Below are 22,166 nucleotides of genomic sequence, written 5' to 3'. Positions count from 1 at the left end.
GACGAACGTATTCGAAGTAACCTTGCGCTCGCGAGATTAGTCTTTGTACCTCTTTGACCCCATTTTGTGAATTAAGGCTATGAAAGACAAACTATAATTATATTCTGCAGACAATTTTTAACGCTTCCGCGTCTAAGTTCCCAGGTTGCGCGATACAATGCACTCACTTTCCCGGCGATGCGTATTACGCAATATTTCTTTCCCACGGCATCGCGAAAACGCTTTACTACACTTTAACACTGTACAGCATTCTCTGTATGACGTGGCTGACGTAATCTGATCTCGCATATAAACACCTCATTATCCTAATGACATAGATAATGCAATTCTCCCATGGTCTATGTAAAATCGAGACGGGTATAAGTTAAAATAGATCGTCATTTGTTTTTCATTTGACACTACTCGCTATTGATTCACAAATTAATTAATCTATATTAGGCCTTATCTATTATATTATACAATGGTCGCTCAGTCTGTGTCGCAGGCCTCAAGCTTGATGCGACAGCTAATCTGATGCTTCAATATTAAAATTGAGCGTCAATTTTAATATTGACACATCAGATTGGCTGTCACAGCAAACTTGCGACCTGCAACACAGCTTATACGACTATGGTAGATAAATCCTCAACACAGGAACATGGATTTACAATCAGAATTCCAGGACATAGCTGTAAATCACGCTCGAATTCAAGCGCGGGTTATGGCTTCATATTTCGTCATAAATGCCGGGGGAGAATAAAGTCTTTAACAGCAATGACGCGTCTGCAGTGACAAAGACGTCCCTTGTGAACCACGCGATGTGTGACGAGAGATATGCCCGCGAAATCAGCTTGAAACGTCTCACTTACCCGCACGTAACTAGCATTAATGTATTCGGTTAAGGTGTCATTGTTCAGTCTCTGTAACGGCACCCTCGTCTCCGGAAGCGGAATCACGTTCGCGAATCTATTCTTCACCTCCGCGCCTGAGGGCAGTTCGTCTATCTTTGCCGAAACCTGGGGTATGCCCGCGAACTCCTCGTTGATTGCGTTAACGTCGTTACAGAAAGATGAAAGCCCGGCAAAGTTGAGAGGATGGGAGGGAATGGCGCTCTGAAATAAGAGAATACCTTTCGTAGAAAGCTTCATTCATAGCTTCGCTCGTAGAAAGAGAGATCGCCTCACTGCCTTTGATCGAGCACTATCATGGGAAATTTTCATTGGATATCAATTGAAAAATATTTCGAACACGCTAATTTTCTAAATTTAATTAAATAGAAAAATATATATTAAGTAGAAAGATTTGACCTGGAATTATAAAGCAACTTTAACCAAAATACATTTTATAATATTTCCGATATATTAATTTTCCCAATTTAATTAAGTAAAAAGGTACATTAAAAAAGTAGGAAAATTGAAATATGAAGTAACTTTGAAAGTATGTGTTAACGAATTAAAGCCAAAATATATTTTTAAAATTTTAATAACCATATATATTATATTAAATATTAATACTATTCTTTTTCTTTTTACTAATTGTATTTATAATTAAACTTATAACATTAAGAAATTATTTTCGGGAGACATATCAATTCCTTGTCGAATTAACTGGTTAAAAACTAATTATTATTACTAATGTCTATAAATTTTCGAGATGATTTATCTCAATACATTTTAATAAAATAAAGTACATGTTGTCCACATAAAATTAAATCTGTGTTTCAGAATATAGTTTACAAAAAGAATTTACGCAAGAGTTGCTATATTTAATAATGTCAGCAAAATTCTAGCAAAAATCTAAGTCAGAAAATAAGTCAATTAAATCAAAATCTAACGGCAATCTAACGGCAAAAATCAAACAAAGCAACATAGTTAACTTACTGTAATGTGTCGATCCAATCTACTAAACCAAATTGTTAATATATTGCTACCATTTTACTTTGGACACAGATATTATTGCTCTTTTACCTGAACAATCAATTTAGATCTATACTTGCGTAACACGTAACCGCTATAAACAAAAAAAATTACTGCTGTATAATGATAGAAAGTATATAACTATGTATTAATAAAAAAATGCATTGTCAGAACTAATAAATCGTTCCTTTCTAAAAAAAATGTCCATTATGTTATTAAAATACTAAAACAATATCTATTAAAAAAAAATTATCGTAACATTGTTAATTAAGCTAGTTTAATTTTTCATAAGCAAATATTTTTTAATTAATTTATATGACGTACAAACTCTTAACGTAGCTAAAGTATATATATAGATTGAAATTATATGTTAATTAAGCTAGTTTAAATTTTTCATAAGCAAATATTTTTAAATTAATTTATATGACGTACAAACTCTTAACGTAGCTAAAGTATATATATAAATCGAAATTATATATTTCTGATGTAATATATCTTATAATTAAATTCCTATAAACAGTATAATAAAAATTCAAACAGTCTTGAAAGGGGTATTCATGATTAATCTAAACGAACTTACCGAATCTTCAAAAGTCGGATTGCCGTAACTTCTCTTGGAGGATCTTACCGCACCTTTGCGTCTTACGCTATTGTACGCCGAAACACTGTCGAGACTGTAGGCGTCCAAGGATACTGGCCTGCACCGTTCTCCGTAATTGAATCTCGTTTGCCTCTTTCTCATTATGAACTGTAAGTACATAACTGTAAGTTACAGCTAAGGTTTAGCGGTCATTATGTTCGAAATGAAAAGCAAAAGCTGAAGTAGCGACCTTCTACTATTTGCAAATTTGCAACTTTGCTCCGTAACTTGTCTACAAATACTCACGATATCTCGAAATGCGGTGACAGTTAATTTAGTAACCATGCATTGAATCACAAACTGCGGTTTGCATGCAAAATACATTTACAAACAATAATAATAATCGGTATATCGCGTACTATAATCTTCGATTTAAGGCCCCTATTTTACTCGGTAATACTCGAATTGTGATATCAGAAGTGAGAAAACATTCAATAAAAATTCTTGCATATTCTTGTTATATTTTAATAGAAATACTTTTCAATTAAACAATCAATAGAATAGACTTATAAAATATATCAAAAACTATTTTCTTATTTCTGGAAAAATTAAATCATATTTAATTTTTCGTTTTAATTACATTATAAAATTATATTTATTAATTTGACAATTTATCATAGTTTATATTGTGAATATATTCATTTTGTTTTTAGTGTGTGCATAATTCGTTTCCAAATATGGTTATTCATTTTAATTAACGAAACAATAAAGGGGAGTTTTTGAAATATTTTGCAAGCGCACGGTTCTATCGACTATAAATATTGTTTTATTAAAACATATTTCGATATTAAAATATTGCAAGAATTTTTATTATATATTTTCTCATTTCTGACATCATAGATGAGTGACGCATAGTAATAAATAAACAGGAACTTTAAACAAGTCAGTATACTGAAGGATTGTACAATTACGTTTTTTAATTCTTAATAAAAGATGATTATAATAAGAAAATTAACTATCAGTTAGATCAATTAATGCAAATGACATTACGCCATTCCCTTCTTTTTTCTAACTGTAATTTAATAAGAGTAAAAAAGGAAAACTTTAAATTTCAAATTTAAAGATTATAATAATTGTCAATATACGTCAAATACAACGATCAATTATAATTGTAAATTATGCATTCTGATAAGTCCCTTTCATTGCAATTAAGCAACGACACCTGTATTACCAATTACGCCACATGACCGACATATCTGAAAAGAGATTGAGGAAATCTCATGACGGTCAGCGAAATAGAATAACGTATTCGAAACACACGTAGCAAACGGGCCATTTCAACATCATTATTCGCATGCACAAAGACACGGCAAGAAACACGGCGCAGCGACGCTGATGAAGTGTGGCCGTTTGCTAGTCAATCTAATCAAGCATTCAAGGACAACCGTGTGTGCGAATGACATTTCATTTCTTCGGCAAGAAAACGCGACGCCAATTTTCTTATCGTTAATTATACGTTACTGTAAATGTACGCTTCGTAATATTTCCTCATATGACTGCGCGTTCGATAAGCATATTTCAAAATAAACCGCATCGATTTTAATACCGTATTAATAATTTATATAATTTAATATCATATTATCATTATCATTATTCATATTCTATATATATATATATATATATATATATATATATATATATATATACATATTTTGATACTGCCGATTTATATAATTGAATGAATAAAAATTATAATTTAAATATAAAAAATGGCAATAATTCACGCCAGAAAGTGTTGTTCTTGCGTTTATATTAATATATTTAAATATTATATCTAAAAATTATAAGTTTTCTAAAAATGCGTTTAATTTTTTTCGCGATATTAAATACGTTTTTCACGCTAAACTTGTATTTAATGAAGTTATCAAGTCTACTCATTAAGAAAGATTGCATTTATAATGACGAGAGATACATTTTCGAAAATAGAATAATACCGTTGTATTTCCAAACGCCGTGCAGTAGATAATTTTCTTTCTCTTCTATATTAATTGATTCGTTAAGTTTCATTAGTTCAAATTCCATCCGATGTTATACGACTGTATTATACATTCATTAAAATTAATTGCTGTGCAAGTACGATATTAATGTTACTCAGGACCAGAGAAAACGTTACACTGTAGGCGGCGAATCTTGATGTAACAACGCTATTATTGAAATAATAGTAGAATATATTTCAGCATTAAAGTTATATAATCTAATAAGAAATATTAATGTAACCATTATTTTTTGCGATTAATGATGTCGTTAATATCTAAAAAAACTAAATTTTTTTCTATTAATGCTTACAGAAATAAAATATCTTTTACACAAATATAATCTGCAAATCTCTTGATTTCAATGAACAATCAACTTGCATTTGATGTGAGTCACACATTATATGCATATTATTATAAATGTCATAACCGCGAGTGAAAAAAGAAGCATAATAAGCTGTCGTTATCGTAAAAGTAAAAAAAAAAGCTCGTTCGTGCCACGAAGCTATTATTCGTGCATCGCGCATTATCTTTGTCATTCCGCGCGACGGAGAAGAGAACATCGTCTCTTTCACCTCCCTTTCAGGTGAAAACACATACATTGACATGTTATCATGAGCATATTACGTACACTGGAAGAGAATTATGAGTGTGGACAACATGAGATGGACGGACGAATGGACGGTGACGAACCGACACGCGGAACGTAAACCTTCCGTGAACAGAGGTTTATCGCCATGCAAGCGCGACTTAGCAGCAGGCTACATCAGTGAGCAGAAATTTTCGCGGACCTGCGCAGCTGTCATCTTGAAATATTAGTATTTCCTGCTTCGATTCCTCAGTAACGTGCCGCGTGATGCGTGAGAAGAGCACAGCATAAAAACGCATGCGACATACATTTACAATTGAAAAGAAAAAACTAAGATAGAAGAGAACTTGAAGAAGAACACTTAAGCTTGAAAATTCTCGCAATCATGTCGCTTCGTCGAAAGAAATCCAGTCGATACCAACTAAAAGCAACATAACATCAGGGTTTGGAAAATTATTTCATAAAAGTAACTTGTTCCGTTATTCGTTACTGATTTAAAAAGAACTCGTTATCGCATCATTATTTAAAAACTATAATGAATTGTTACTTTTTTAAATTAAATTTTGATAATTTTTTTGTAGAATCCAATTGTCTATATTGATCAGGTCACCATGAAATTTATAACGGCACAATTATTATGGTAAAAAAAACTCGCTTATGTATGTATCATACTCTCTAAATTCTTTAAAGTGAAATCTTATTCTAAAGAGTGAAAATTGAGTAAACTAAAAAAAAATTTTTAATCTTTAAGAGTGAGATTTCACTCATCATAATGAGATTTACTCTAAAAATTTTAGAGAGTACACACACATATACAAATAATAATTGTATTTGTTTTACAATTATATTGTTGAATGTGAAATTATAACATGGATGTTATGTTATTTTTAATTGAGGTCGAGAAATTGAATTAATCTTACATGACATGCCGAACAATTTCTACGCTGCGCCTTTTATTTTGCGTGTATGTATAAACACGAAAAGACTAATTTAAGCATCAATGTCTCTTATAAATTAAATATAGTGCATAGATATCTCCGGAATTGCTAAATATTTATAGTTACAAAACGCTTACTTTTAAAAACGCTTACCAGAAGGCCAGCTAATAGAAGTAAGCAAATAAAGGCTACAGAAGAGACCACGATGACCGCTATTGCGTTTCCGGAGTCCGTTTCCGAAACCAGGATAATCTTGTGTATCTGGAAAGGATGAATGATCTAAGAAAATTTAATATAGAGATACTTTTCGATCATTGTCACTAATTAATAACAATTACTTCAATACGGCATCGATCGATTAATAGAGAAAGCTAACAGAGAAGGAGCGCTTCATAGAAACATTTTCAATGATAATCGAAAATTATTCGCGAATGATGAATGATTTCAAGTTAATAATCATTTTCACGAGACGTGCTGAAGCAAGAGTTATAATGAACTTTTAGTTATATGGACTTTTGCTGACGTTCGACAGTCAGTGTTTTAATCCGCGCTCGACCTTCGCCGTTTTCAACTTACTCTCACTGGGAAGTTGGGAGACACCTTGTAATAACTTAGAATCTTCGTCATGGCGGCGTCAAACTTGCCGTCCTCATCGATAACGTAAATCACGAGAGTGATTAGAGAAACGTCTGTGGATGTCGGTGACACATTCTGCTCCTGGCAAGGGTTTTGATGAATCACAATTTGTTTTGGCTGTACGGGCCTGCAAAATAAAATATTTCGCACGTAATAATATATGACACAAGTGCATTTTTAATCAAATCTCATTCATAATTTTCAAAATCTTTCATTGATATTGATATAAGTAAATAAAGTTTGTATATTTTTGCGAAAAAAAGAATGACATTTTATATTAATCTACATTTTTTCATAGTCTCTATAAATTCATATTTTTGAAAAACTTTTTATTAATTTATTATTATTTATCAATATTATTATAATGTTACATAGATTATCTATTCAAGCACAAGATTTATTTATATTTTAATTTATTTTTAATGTATACAAAAGTATATAAAAATACGATTGCAAAGTTCTAAATACATGAAAAATATTTATATATTATATGTATATAATATATTTTTAAAATAATGTAATAAATAAGTAATAGTTAAATATATAATAACATTGGTCAATAAGATTTCGATAACATTGATAAAACTTGTATTTTATGCTTCTCTATTGACTCTATTTCTCTGTATTTGATATTAAAAAAATTGTAGCACGTCATTTTTGCAATCAAAAAAACTTGTTTTTTGAAAATGTAAATAGACGAGTTCTTCTTGTATAAATACATTAAATAAATTTTATGTATGTAGTTATTATAAAATCACAAAGTAAATCGCTTACAAAACTTAGAAGGAAGCTATACACATATAGCTCATACATGTATTTCGATTATCAATTTGGAAATAGAGATAAAAATTGATTTTCCTCATGTATGCTGTATACGTTATTATGTATCTCTTCTTATATATAATAGTTAAAAAAAATAAAGAAAAACTTTAAACTTATCTCTCTATTGAAAGAAAATAATAATAAATCATTCAATACCAAAAAATTGTACGTGCTAAAGAGTTTTTATTGATATTTTGATTTCAGCGAGCAAAAACAATTAACATTTATTTTATTTGATTCATAAAAAAGTGTTCAGTTAGTATATTCATACATTCAACTCTAAAAAATATTCACAGTTAGAATAAAAAAAAATTTTGCAAATCACTCACTTGTTCAATCTATCCCTGAGGAAATCCGCGAGCGCTTTCCTTAGATTCGATAACTGAGGACAGACCTCGTGTAAGGTATCTTTGGTGATTATTTTAACTAATGACGTGATCTCATCCGGCGATAAAGTTTGAATATTTTCTGTTATCTCTTCCTCGGGAGATTCCGTGAAACTCGTTGTACTCCAGAATGTTGGCTCCAAAGTACTCGTAGCCGAAGGGCCCTTTGTGACATTTATCGTTGTCTTGACGCTTGTATTCGGTGGAAGTTCCGTTGCGCCTGAGGCGGACGTCTCGATGATGTTCGCATCAAAACTTGAATTCTTAGATTTTGAAGGATTTTCGGTAACGCCGGAGGTTCTCGTGTCATTGCCGGCAGCGGCGCTGGTAAAATCGACGCTTATAGTAACTTCGTTCATCTCCATTCGATTATTTTGACTCTCAGTAGTGGTCTGGGTAATTGTGGGATCTCTGACAGTTTCGTTGTGGTGCATATCCGACACTTGATCCGTCGTTGGAGTTCCATCTTCAGTCGTCACAGGAAGTTCGGTAAATTCCTCTGGTTTCATTTCAATAATCACGTTCTCCGTCGAATTGTCCGTCGCGGACGAATTTTGGATTGTCGTTGTTCTATAAGGTATCGTTTGTTCCTCAAAAGTTTGCCCTTCGATACTCTTCTCGGTCACGTTATTTTTTTCCGAAGAGATCGCTTCCGTAAGACTAACAATCTCAAATTCAATGGATGTAGTCGTCGGAATTGGGGATTCGTCGGGATTTAAAGTGACAAAAGGAGGAGATTCAGTGGTATAATTAACACTCGAAGAAGCTCGCAGCGTGACGTTCATTTTCGGTGCTGATTTCGTAGAATTCTCAGGAAACATTGTGGCGATAGTATTGACTTCCGCTGCTGTCATCAAAGTTTTGGACTTACTCGCTTCTGTCGTCGCATTTTTGTCCAAGGGAATGACACTTGTGGATTCGGTAACGACAAATGTTGAACGAATCATCATAGCTTCTTCCGGTTCTGTCTGGACATCAGTATTCAGAGATCCCGTCTTAGATGTATGTGTTTCTGTGGAACGTAACGTTGACAATTCCGTTGTTCCGCTGAAACGTGATTTCACTTCTTTGCCATCCGGAGTCAGGCTCACTTCCGTTATTCCATTTCCAGTCACGTCGTAGCCTTCGTCGTAGCCTCTGCTTACAATCACTTTCTCCTCCTCTTTCACACCTGACGTGTCATTTTCGTTTGACTTCGACCGTTTCATTTCCATGGCTTTTGTGCTGCCATTAAATCCTTCCGGAAAAGTTTCGTTCATTGGTTCAACTTTAGCCAAAACACTCGAGATTGCCGTCACTGGCATCAAAGAGGAGAAATTCTTTGTCGTAGAATTCGTGGACTCGTTTTTCTTGTTCGGCTTGTGCTGTTGAATACTATTCTCAATTACAACTGAAGATTCTGTGACAACGAGCTTCTTCTCGGATTCGCCTCTTCTCGTATTTTCGTAAGTGGAAGATTCTTCCATAACATCGCCGTCTTCCTTTTTCAATTTTAAATTGGCCTCTGTTATTGGGTTCTGGAATAATACTCTACTGGATTTTAGGTACGGATAAGGTTTTGGCGTGCTGCTTTGCAAGCTCTGAGTGATCAATGTTTCCCCATCAGTCCTCATAGAGGCTGTAGTTTTCACCTCGTTATTCGGAAACTTGTTAGCTCCGGAAAATCCGATAGTTCTGCCTTGCGGAACTAGACTAGGAGTGGTTTCTAGGATGGATGATATACGTTCTTCAAGTCGTACACTTTGAGTTGTTTCAAGCAACTTCACCTGACTCTCGGGATCTCCTAACGATTTCCATTCTTTTACACTATCTATCCTCTTAATAGTTGTATTAGAAGTAGAGAAGTCCACGTTTTGTTCAGAACTATCTTCATCTTTCGCGCTAATCTCCCCTTTCTTCTTCATATAAGCTTCCTGATTACTTAGATTAAAAGAATCGTTTTTCGTAGTATCGTTCGTAGTTATAATCCTTAGTCCTATCGACAGGTCAGTCACGTTCTTAACTATTTCCACTTCTTCCTTCGGAACACCTTTCTTACGCGATTCATTCGCGTCAATCGAACGATTTTCCGGGCTAGTTTTGAAATCTTTTTCCGTTACAGTCTTGTAAAAATGATTTACATGCGTGTCATTAACTAATGAAACACTTTCTTCGTGTTCCTTCTCATCGGTCTTCTTGAGATCGAACGCTTCAGATGCTGTCGTTCTTAGATCGATCACAGTAACATTTTTTTTCAGTTCTGAGGATTTTTTGCCGCGCATCGTTATTGATTCCCGATCCTCTACTTCTTCCTCTAAGTCAGTTAAAATTGTATTTTTGTCCTTTCTTGAAACAATTTCCTTATGATCAAGTTTTATCATTTTATCCTTTTTTTCGTCAGATTTAACAGCGTCATCAAATATCGATTTCGAGGTTGTCGAAAGTAAATTTGCAATGGATTTGAAGGTCGGTATGTCTTGTTTGTCCACAGTTACGTTATTCTTCTCTTCATATTTGACGGAAGGCTCCTTCTTTACCTCTTTAGATTCTGATATCTCTATGTTTGCGATTAATTTTTCGTTGACAATATTTTCTTTTGTATTTGAAGATGTGGTCTTCATCGTATCGGATATTTTTTCATGGTTGAAGGATTCTTGGAGAGAGACATTCTTTAGGTTTTTACTGTCCTGCTTCAAATCATCGAAAGCTGGTTTCGCGGTCGAAGTCAATTCATTCTTCCGGGAAAGTCTGAGAAGATCTTCGGAGACAACTTTCGTACTGGTGCTTTTTCCGGAGCTTTCAACAGCAATTTCTCCGTATCTCGGTTTCTTGCTTCCATCCGATGATGAATTTTCAGATTCACCTGTTTCGTCGCTTGTTTTTCTCGCGTTTGAATTCTCGTGTGTCAGTATATTTTTCTTTTCATCTTGATTTGCATTATCGATAATACTGTCGTGTGATCTATTTTCCGCGTCATGAGTTTTCCGATTCGTCAATTCGGTATATCTTCCATCGTTTTCTGTAAACGATCGATTTTGATAAATCGAGAAGGCTTTTGCTAAGATTGTCGTAGATCCTTGGGGAGTCGACGCTTTTTGGGACTCAGATTTCTCTGATGCAACCGACGCTTCCGTAACTTCCGCCACCGCATTATCGAAGAGTAGCAGCGAAGTGCCTGAAATAGCAAAAATATTCAATTTTATAACTTTGTATTAATACTCATCTTCTCTTTTGATAATGTTTATTTTATGTTTATAATTATTTGATAATGTTTATTTATGTTTATAATTTTCTACTTCAAATATATATAGAGTATCTTATTATATATAATGTTTTTGTAGATACTGAATTCATAAAAATAATTAGAATCGTTTAATACGTAAAAATGCCAAGAAAAATCACAATATTTTAGAATTATCGAGATATCATGCGTCTTTAAGTTTATAACTACTTTTACTACCTTATGTTAATCTATCATCTGTTATTGATAATCAATATTGATCTATTATCTGTTACTTCACAATTCAAATACCATTGACTTTTTCTGTTCAATTAACGTTATCTTTTGATTACTCATGTGCTGCATATAGTTCATTTACAAGAATCAGCTGATATTGATAAAGTAATTAATAACAAATTCTAACTGATGCGCTGTAATATATTGTTTTAAGAAAACTTTTAACAGTTCATTAAAATTATTAATTCTATTAGTTCAAATTTATATTTGAAAAAGTTTATTTAGTATTTAATATTTTATAAAATTAAATTATAATATTAAATTATAAAATTTAATTATAAAATTAAATTATTATATATACCAGGATAGGCCAAAAATTTGGACAATCGAATATCTTATGATAAACATTTTTAAGAAAAATGTTTCGTACAAAAGTTGTAAGGTTTCAATAATCATCAAATAATCATCAAAAGGCAATGTTTATTTGATCTTGAATGTAAGTATGGTGGAACTCTCTTAAGGTCAACTTTAAATTTTTAAATAGAAACCCCCACTTCTTACAATATTATTGCAGCTGACATCGAGCAGCTTCATTATTGCAGCTTCATGTTTCAGAATCGTAAAGTTACCCTTTTCCCTCCTTCCCGTTACTTCAAATGGTGTTTTCACCCCTTTAATCAACCTCTTTCTAAAATCGATTGAGAATTCTAATAAGATACTCTTTAGAGGATACTCTCAAGAAAATGCTGAATTAAAAAAAAACTTTTTTTTTTTAGAAATCCAGCGTTATGTTATGAGTTTTGATAAAAACATTTATAAAAACATTTTTTACATATTAATATTATAAAAACATTTTTAAAAAATGAAAATTTATGATTTGTATTCAAAGAAGATTTACACTTTCAAAAGTTCATTAATTATATAGAAGAACCTTAGCAGAAAATTGACTCTTATATATTCATTGTTCTTACTCCATACAATCTCCATACAGTCGTACGTTTGACGTTAAAAAGAGTGAATTATGGTAATAATATACAACAAGCGTGTTTATTTGACGCATGAAAACAGAAGTTCCGCGCGCTCATCGACAACAACGACAACTGGTTTCTATCGAGGTGCTCGATGCGATAAAAATGTGGCGTGCGTAGACGAGGCATTTAATGGATCGAAAAACCGGTTGTCCGTGGAATTACCGGCGAGTTCCTTTGGAACTATTCACGAGGTTCTACGATACAGTTTGCATTTTACAAACTGAAAGCGCTCGCGCAACCACGGCACGGTGAGAGCATGAGTTTGAATATTAAACAGACCTCGGAATTATGCAAGGACTTCGAGTGTGTCCTCGTGTTTTGCTGATTTACGTCGATACAACATGACTAGTCCTCTCCATGAACACCGAAGTCGAAATAAATATTTATTGTATTGGCGCGCGGATTTGCAGCGAGAATTTTCCAACTGATTTCTACCTCGATATTCTTATCCGATATATTTCCGATGAATACTAAAGATTTTATGGCAATGTCGATTCCGTGAACTTGGTTATTTAAAAGAGAAGATAAAAAAAATTTTTTCTTATCTTATATCATTTATCTATTATCTATTTGCCCAGATTTGCATATCTTGATATTTAAAACGTATGTGTTTTCAATCCTGTAATAATTTTCATTCCGAAATAGTTTTTAAACATAAAAATAAGAAACAAGTATGTTGTTATAAATTTTATTAATTTTATTAAACAAATATTTAATAAAATAAAAATTGAAAAAGACTTAAGATATATTTTTTAAATAAATTTATACTTGGAATATACTTTGAAATATAATTAAAATAAAGATAAATTCTGCATAAAACGTGATATAAAGTACGCGTATCCATGTATACATTTAAATGTTGTTATCTTCTCAAAGCATCTCTTTATGTGTAAATTTCGTATTGAGAAATATCTCTGGAAATAGCCATAACATCATATAACATGAAATATTTACATATGTAATCAAATTCACAGAAATCTATCTCGATATTGATGAAAAAGACATTTCATCTATTAAATTATATAATTGAACTATCAATTAAAATAATTAAATTTTGATGCACATGAAAATTACATAATTATTTATTAAATGTTTCTTCCCTTACAATAATATGATTCGAGTAAGCGAAGTATTTACTTATGCAGCGCACGAAGTCTTTTAATAATAGATGTCTCTTAACTCGTTAGTTAACACGCAACTTCTTTAACGTAATTACTGAGAATTTACACATTGTTCTCTAATCACACAGCATTCTGCTTAACAATACATCTAAGTTTATTTAAAAAGAGTTAATTTTACATAAAGTGACACGCGTGCGATTGTTTTCTTATTGCAATGGTATTAAAAATGATAGATTATATTGTTTAAATTTCTTCATTTCTGTTGGGAAATACTTAGTCTACCATGTTGGAAACATCGTTAAAATAATTACCAACCTCATTGCTACTCGTTGCATCGAGACGCCATTTATCTTATAGATGTTAATTCCGGCTAATTAATTAAATTCGCAAAAATTCTATCGCTATCTTTAACTCATACATTAATTCATGATTCTTTTAAAGAAATATATTTTATATGCAAATAGGTACATGTAGGATATCTAATATCTAAAATCCGAACATTTCTTGTAATATTTATCTCAGACTTATCAGCTTAATTAAATATTCAACAAAGTTGTCGTTCACTATAAACTGAAAGATGATGAGGTGGAATGGAAAATTTTGTTGATAAGTTACAAGTTACAGTTAACTCGCGAGCATGCAGCAGACCTAACAGTACTTGGTGCAGTCACCTCAATTGGCAAGCTTTACATCACGAGTTCACAATGCAACAGGATGCAACTGAAAGATGCTAGTCGATTCTCTTTGGCGGCAATACCGCTGCGTGGTATTCAAAACAAAAATTGTGTACATAACGTAGAAATAACATTATCCATAAAATACCATCTTTTCTTTCTTTTTTATCAACGCGTTAACATTTATTCTATATATTTTCGTAAATAGTAAAAAACTATGAAAAATAAAGAAGATAATTCAAATATTTTTTGCAGCTTACCTATGCATATTCCTAATACAAAGATAAATGTTTTTCTTCGCATCATTTCTGACCGTTAAATCTCTTCTCGCTCGATCTGCAACAGAAAACAAAATATCCTTTCAAAACTGCATATTGCAATAAAAGTCTAAAGTTAATGAATAGAAATTAATCATAACGTTATCTGGTATCGTTTTATATTTAGAAATAAATCAATTTCATTGAAGTATAGAAGTATAGAATATTTGTCACAATTTTTAATAAATATACAAATACAAATTATAAAAAAATATATTACTATATATATATAGTCACCTTTCTTAGTATGTATATATATGTATATATATATATATATTTTTTTTTTTCGTATCAATATATTGCCGATTGATATTCAAGGAAAAGTATCGATCAAGAGTTTGGAAATGGATACAGTATACGCCCAGCACACAATTTTCAACATTGTGAGGATGACCTCGTTTACGAGCCTGTTCACCTTAGGGAGTAACATAAAACTCCAGTCCGCAATGCAGCGCGAGAGCTTTATTAAAAGTTTTCATTCTGCGTTAGCAATGTTGCGCGAAGATACAGTATAGTCGACTAAGAATAATACAGATCTTCCTCCAGCTTTTTGTTATTCGTTTGAGTGTACGTTAAAATACTTCAATACGGTTCGAATCCAATTTTGTAAAAATAGATGGAAAATTTCTTACTAAAATCAATTATGTTTTTATACATGTAGAGATTGCACAGCACATTTAAGTTATAAGGAAAACACAAAAGGAAAATATTTTCGGATTTTACAAAAACGATTCTGATTCGATGGTGTAAATAAAACAAAGTTGCGCTATAGTCTGATTGCAATTACTCAATTTCCATAATATGTAGGCTGGTACATTCCGCTATTCAACGCTTCGTTTGCTGCACGAACACGCTTCTTGCTGATAGCGTGCAGGTATCGTTCACTGAACGCACACGGTTCAATTTCTTTACGGTTTAATTATAGAAAGTAATCGTAGAAAGTACAATTATCAATCATCAGTAATGCGTACAGAGACGCAGTATATCCTAACTAAATAAATCTTTTTATCGTTCATGACGTATCGATTATATTTGAAATATACATAAACAACTGTTACATGCGAAGTTCGTTTCGTGTAGTAGTTTCATGTTTCAAATTAGAAGCATGAAGAAGTCGGTCAGTAATTTCAGTTAACTAACTCATAAAATTAACAAGTCAAATATAAAATAAAAACATAAAATTTAAACATTTCAAGCTTTCTTCGGATATTTATCAAATATAATTTAAATTACTCAAAAAGATTTGAAAGTATAATGTAATCTTACTTTTTTTTAATCTATGATTTTACGATTATAAAATCTAAAATTGTATCTCATGCAAATTTAAACTTTAAAATAAAAACTGACAATATGGAAAAATTCTTTTAATCATTCTCTTTCGTCCAACTGTCAAAATTACTCGAATAAACATAACGATGACTTTCTCACTTTGCACTGAACTTATAAAACATATTCTGCTTTATCGCTCTTATTTCAGAACACATCGTAGCAAATTCGCTCATATTCCTTATTAATTCAACTCTTGGGAGAGCGTGTCCAAAGTATCTATTAAATCCCATAGGTATGTAACTCGTGGCACTGTGTCAAATAACCGCATAAGTGACACTTTATAAAACGGCGCTGCGCGGTATGAGCACCGACAATCGGAAATTGTAATTCCGTCGTACGAATGAAGACGTAACGTAATTCCAACTCGGTGTTGTAATGAGGTTCAATCTACTATAATGCTCACGGAATTGACGGTGTATACAATTAGTGAATCCATTTATGTTACATCTTCTGTATTTCGAACAAATTTAAACGAGCATCTTAATTCAAGCAAACATCTTATCGAGTTAATAGACTATATAATTATATCGTACGAAGAAATCATATATATATTAGGTGTTGGAATTAATTCGTAGCGTTTTACAAGTGATGGGAAGTACTTTCATTAATGTATTTTTTAATGCTCATGTGAAATAAATAACATTCTTTCATTAAAAAACGCTACGAATTAATTCCAACACCTAATAATATTATGCAAATTCCTTCTTAATTTATTAAAGTTATACATTATTCTTGATACGTAAATATTTGACACAAAAAGCAATAGTAATAAATTTAAACCTGTAAAATAGTATTTTCAAATAAACGTTTAATATGCAACGATAGAGATCATAAATTCAAATTACTTTATGGAGGACAGAATACATTTGAAATAAATTCAGCTTATAAAGTATTTTAAATGTTCAAATATTTTCAGGACGGCAACAATTCGATCGGCACGTATCCTTCGTGTTTGTTTTCCGACCTACAATGTGTCGTCACCGCTTCGCGTACACAAGGTCGCGCCGCTCTATCATTCGTGCGTTTTACACTAAAATGAACAAGTAGTGGCAAAGCGATATTTTATCATAAATTTTAACTTCAATAGTGCGATAACAGCATTTTGACAATAAGTTCGTGCGCAATTGTAATTACGTCTTCGCATATGTATATTGTGCATATGTATGAGTGCAATATACAATTCCTATTCAACCTGAGTGAAGGAGCAAGCCTAGGAGAGGCATCGGGAGGCAATGGAATAACTTTGGGGTGAATAATTAATTAGTTATGTATTATTTTTTTACGCGGAATTAATCGATTTCCTTTTAATTATTCCTTTAGATGATTCAAAATATAAGGCTTAGAAAAAAAGCTATTTTTTACTAAATTAAAAAATTTTAGAGATTTCCTTTTTTAGAAATTTCATTTTTTTTTTTTCAAAAAGCTACACGGATTATCTCTGTGTCTTGTTACATTGTTCAATGCCAATGTTTCATGAACATTGCAGTTCAATTTATCAGGGCGAAAGGCAAGACTGGGAAGTAACGCATTACTTGTAATCTTTATCATTGTAATGAATTCAGCCGTTACTTTTATTATTACGTTAGTCTCTTATTATCTTTATAATTTTTCAATAGATTATTTTAATTGATTAGAAATATTTTATAATAGAAAATTTAAATAACGAAAATAATTTAGTACTTCTTAGAATGCATTCGATAGTCACTATTGAAAATCTGTGATATATATACTATATATATATGTAACATGAATTATAAATTTTCAGTATATATATATATATATATATATATATATATATTGGTAATGAATATTGAAATGAATTCTTAATAACAATATTAATGCTTAAAATGTTTAATGAAATTTGTACATATGCAAATTATAATACAATTTAATTTCCTAAACAAAAATATAAATTAGAAAAATGAAATGTTAATATAAAGAAAAGAGTTTATTCATAAATAGTAATTAGTTAAAAATTTTAAGTTTTAATATTAATTTTTAAAATATTGATTATTAAATTTAATTTTTAAATCAAATATTTTATTTTAAAAAATAGTAAAAAACAAATCGTTACTTTCTGAGTAAGAATAACGGTAACGAGTTACTTTTTACAAAAAGTAACTGTAACGGTAACGAGTTACTTTTATGAAGTAACGTTCCTAACTCTGATAAAAACCACTCTATCTTGATGAAGTAAACTGCAATGTTCAACCGATATTTAATGATTTATCAAGACATCAAGACACGGAGAAACTCGCAAACTCCACGTAACTTCTAAGTCTATAAACGTTATACGAAAAAGAAAAAAAGAAAACTTTTTTGGAAAAAATAAATATAATTATTTAATTAAATAGATTCATTTAAAAGAAAAATAAAAAATTTGAAGCGCACTGTTATTTTTTTGAAATTACTTATTTTGACCGTTGCTGCAACTTGCTTGTTATATTTATATGTTACAGTTTCATTGTATAATAATTTGCAGAGCAGATTATTTTAGCCGCTGTTGCACATCGTATCGATGAGTGATAAATTAAATTTATTTTGTATTGAAATAATGGATCTGTGAATATTCGAATATATGTGAAATTTATATGTCAGAGAAGTGTGAGAATATTATAAATAAATAAAATTTCACAGATCCATTGCCTTAAAAAATGGATAAACTGAATATAATAAACGGAATATAATAAATATTTAACTCTGAATATATGCAATTACTTGTCAATTTGTCGTGCATATAAAACAGAGTTCATTTTGTTGACACGTCATTTATTGGCATATTTTGTTTTCACACATAAAATATAACATTAATTACGAGAGACATCAGTTATATGACAATGTTACGAGAATAAATAATACATGGAAAGAATGATTTTGCACTGAAGTATTTAAAAATTTAACTAAATATAGATTTAGAAATAATTTTATTGAAATATTAAATAATTAAACGCTTAAGCGGGTTACTGGCATGTCATTATTTCTTGTGGCATTGCTCATGCTTGATTTTTCTACATAGGAATTATTTTAATAGTTCAACAAAATTATTTTTATAGAGCTGTATTTAGTTAAATTTTTACAACTTCATTAAAATTGTTCTTTCTATGTTACAGATTAAAACAACTAAAGTAAAAAATTAAAGAATAATAATAATAGATATTATAATTATTTATAAAGATAGCAGAAAAATGATTATAATAATATGTGTGTCATTTTATTTCTATATCTTTTCATCTTTTTATGAAATCTTTTTTTTCCAAGATTATATATTATATTAGGTGTAGTCTCGCGTGTCTCGCAGATTATTAAAGCCATCTATTGGAAAAATAATGGATTTCTTTTTACTACACCTAATATTAATACATATATAATGTAAAAATGCAATATACCTACTCGGATATAATTCTTTCGATATATACCTTAGCAAAAATGAAAAAATGATTGAAAATATTTCAGTCATTCTAGATATTTTATCTAATAAGAACACATAATATTTATTTACTTCTATAACGCGCCAATTTTATCCTAAACTTTTATAGTTTATTCTATCTATATATTGATTGATAAGTAAATTTTATCCCAGTTAAAATAACTTAAGATAACGGGAAATCCATATTGTGAACTGATATGTTTCATCACAGAAAAAATTTATAAAATAAATTAAGTAAAAAGTAAAAAATTTTAAAAATTTACAAAGAAAAGAGAACTGTCGGCTATATCGACAAGGACGATGGAAATTTGCACAAGTTGAACCGTACTTTTACCGGATAAAATTTTAACTAAAATTTAAAATTGCTCGCGTATGTGTGAGAATATAATTAGAAAACGATTTAATTAGAAAACTGTTTAAGTCAAAATAAATCTAATCCGAACAATATTCGATAAAAGTAAAGTAATTTAAAACATATAAAAGATAAGAATCACAAGATAAGATGCTTATACATTTTTCTGATAATTATCGTTAGGATAAAGTTATCGTATATCAGCTTATTGCCTCGAGATTGTAAAAAATGTTCTGTAAAAGAGGACGTAAAAGAGATTGAAATCTTTAGAAGAATTAACGAAAGAGACCATTATATTCCACTCGCAAAGGGAAAAGACGTTCTTTAGTAGAAAAATATAGGAAAATATGTCATCTGCGATGTCATCTCCTTATTTGCAAGACGAGGTATACGGGAAAATATTTCATTTTCTTTTTTTTTTTTTTTAACAACTGAGATAACACATATATGATAAAGTTTCACGTGGTGTATACAAGTTGCGAGGAATAACTTTAACGCAAGAGGAAGGAGAGATGAATAGTGAATCGTGAACGCCTCTATCTAATTAATTAGCACGTGAAAGGATTAAGTCATCAGTGCAAGAGACATCAAAGTGCTCTTAGTCATGTGAACGGAGCATATGTGCAAAATTCGCATATTACAATGTCTATGATGCAGCTCACGGGGATCATTCAGCTAGTCAGTACCCAAAGGAGGTCGACCTCAAGGCTTGTCAATTAGATTAGTACAAGTTGGCTTGCCTCGGGGACGAGAATCTAGTCTCGTCGCACAACACTGCGTTATCGTTCGCGATCTCTTTGTACGCGGCAAACAAGGCAGCGGCTTTGAATGTCGATTCTGAATGTTTGTTTAGAACTTCGTATCCGCTGTTTACCATGACCCAAATAGACCAAATATCGAGCGCTGTACGATTATTGTAATCCAATACTTCACAGCGTTACATCGCTGCCGTTCGCACACATATCGATAAACGCTTCCGTATTTACATTTTGCGCTTGGATTGGAGCAGGATCACAATGACTACGATTTTTTCAAAATTTACTCAATATATTCGCATTCCAGGAAAATCATTCGCGTTATTACGATATATTAATCAATAATATCATTCAAAAGCTATATTAAATACATTGCTTTATAGCTTATTGTATTGAAAAGTATGCGTAATAAAAGAGAATGAAACTTTGTTGCGAGTAATATAAAAAATGTACGTCGTACTTTTTATTGTATTGTAGATGTATATAAAAATATATAGATATATAATACAGTAAAAAGTATGACATACGATTTTTTTCAAAAAAAAAAAGAGAAAAATGAAAAATGATCACTGCAGGAAGTTAACTCGTGTATGCGATAATTAAAACTGATGATGTAACATCAATTAGCCTTTTAACGTCTAATATATCATTTAAATGCAAATATTTTTTTAGCTTTAAACACTATATTGGAAGCGCTTGCACTCTTTTATCTCTTGCGTTACGGCGAGTGCCGTTATTGTGCTGGATTAATCTGTCGCAGCTAGCTAAAGCAATAGTACACGTCCATTTGATGACAATCCAACGGCAGTCATTGCACGAAAAGTGGGATACATAAAGGATGCATTTTCCACCAATCTTACTCCCTTTGTTTCCGTTGATTGGATCGCTTTTCCGCGCTCCGTTGCGAAAAGCCTTTTTCCGCCACGAATTGGGCCACTGCGCCCCGTCCATCTCTCCGAAACATGAAACGTATCGCGAGAGTTAATAGAAAGTTTAGTATAATTCTTAAACGCTGAGATGTGTGTGTTGAGCTCTGAGTCACGGTAGCGGATATCTTTCGCATTGAAGAAATCGCCTATATCGACAACTTAGACAACGTATCCGCGTATACTATTGCGACATTCCCTTTCCGTTAAGCGAACAAGTCTGTTGGAGATAATCACAAACTCGTTTTCAGATTTCAATTTTGATTATATTCTCGTACAACCTGTTGAAGAGATAAAAGAGCTAAAATAAAAGCACTTATGATTTTAATGATTTTTATAATTACAATACTTATATTATATAACCTTGACGACAGAAAATGTGATTATTAGAAAAATGAAATTTAATTTAGCGCGACGCTATGGAATTGTTAATCTGAATTTGATTGGAGACACGAGTGTACGCTAAAAAGCCGTGCATGCACATTAAAGCCGTCGTACAATTGATGTAAAAATGTATGTATGTTTAACATAAATATGTAGGATAAACTCGGGTAAAATAATCACAGTTTTTTTAAATGTAAAAAACATGTTTTTATTTTTGTTATTTTTTAATAACGTTTGATATATCATTATTAGAATTCTTTTAAATTTTAAAGAAACCAAACAAAGATTTCTATAATTAAAACAATTATGTGTTTATGTTTGTTATATGTATGTTATGAGCTATTTTTTTCAAATTGTGACGGAAAAATAGACATGATATTAATAAATAAATAGTGAAAATAAAAATACGAATTATAGATCACATTACAATTTACGTGCTTTTATTATTTAACGTTGATTAGGACAGCTTAATTGCAATGATTTATTTGATGTTATAGCAGCTTTTAATGGACACATGCAAACCTTTGTAGGCAAA

At 31.2% G+C, this 22,166-nt stretch overlaps 1 protein-coding gene across 5 annotated transcripts in view; it reads right to left on the bottom strand.

Annotated features, from left to right (window-relative positions):
• LOC105153634 (uncharacterized) overlaps positions 1–22,166 on the bottom strand; it is a 57,865-nt gene that overhangs the window by 5,143 nt on the left and 30,556 nt on the right. For 3 of the 5 annotated variants that reach the window (XM_087406741.1, XM_087406740.1, XM_087406742.1), the window contains 6 exons: positions 14,402–14,477; positions 7,823–11,033; positions 6,612–6,798; positions 6,189–6,314; positions 2,476–2,643; positions 849–1,091 (listed from right to left, as the gene is read on the bottom strand). In XM_087406741.1, the coding sequence (XP_087262867.1) occupies positions 849–1,091; positions 2,476–2,643; positions 6,189–6,314; positions 6,612–6,798; positions 7,823–11,033; positions 14,402–14,447 (3,981 nt within the window). In that variant the 5' untranslated portion in view covers positions 14,448–14,477. Of the gene's footprint in view, positions 1–848; positions 1,092–1,859; positions 1,990–2,475; positions 2,644–6,188; positions 6,315–6,611; positions 6,799–7,822; positions 11,034–14,401; positions 14,478–22,166 lie in introns of those variants that run through there. The other 2 variants (XR_015545275.1, XM_011068600.2) reach the window with 2 other exon arrangements.

This window comes from Acromyrmex echinatior, chromosome 5 (assembly GCF_024713525.1).
Source record: "Acromyrmex echinatior isolate Ae372 chromosome 5, ASM2471352v2, whole genome shotgun sequence".
Taxonomy (NCBI): Eukaryota; Metazoa; Arthropoda; class Insecta; order Hymenoptera; family Formicidae; genus Acromyrmex; species Acromyrmex echinatior.
Note: the sequence above shows the minus strand (reverse complement) of the source record. Positions and strands in the feature narration are given on the sequence as shown.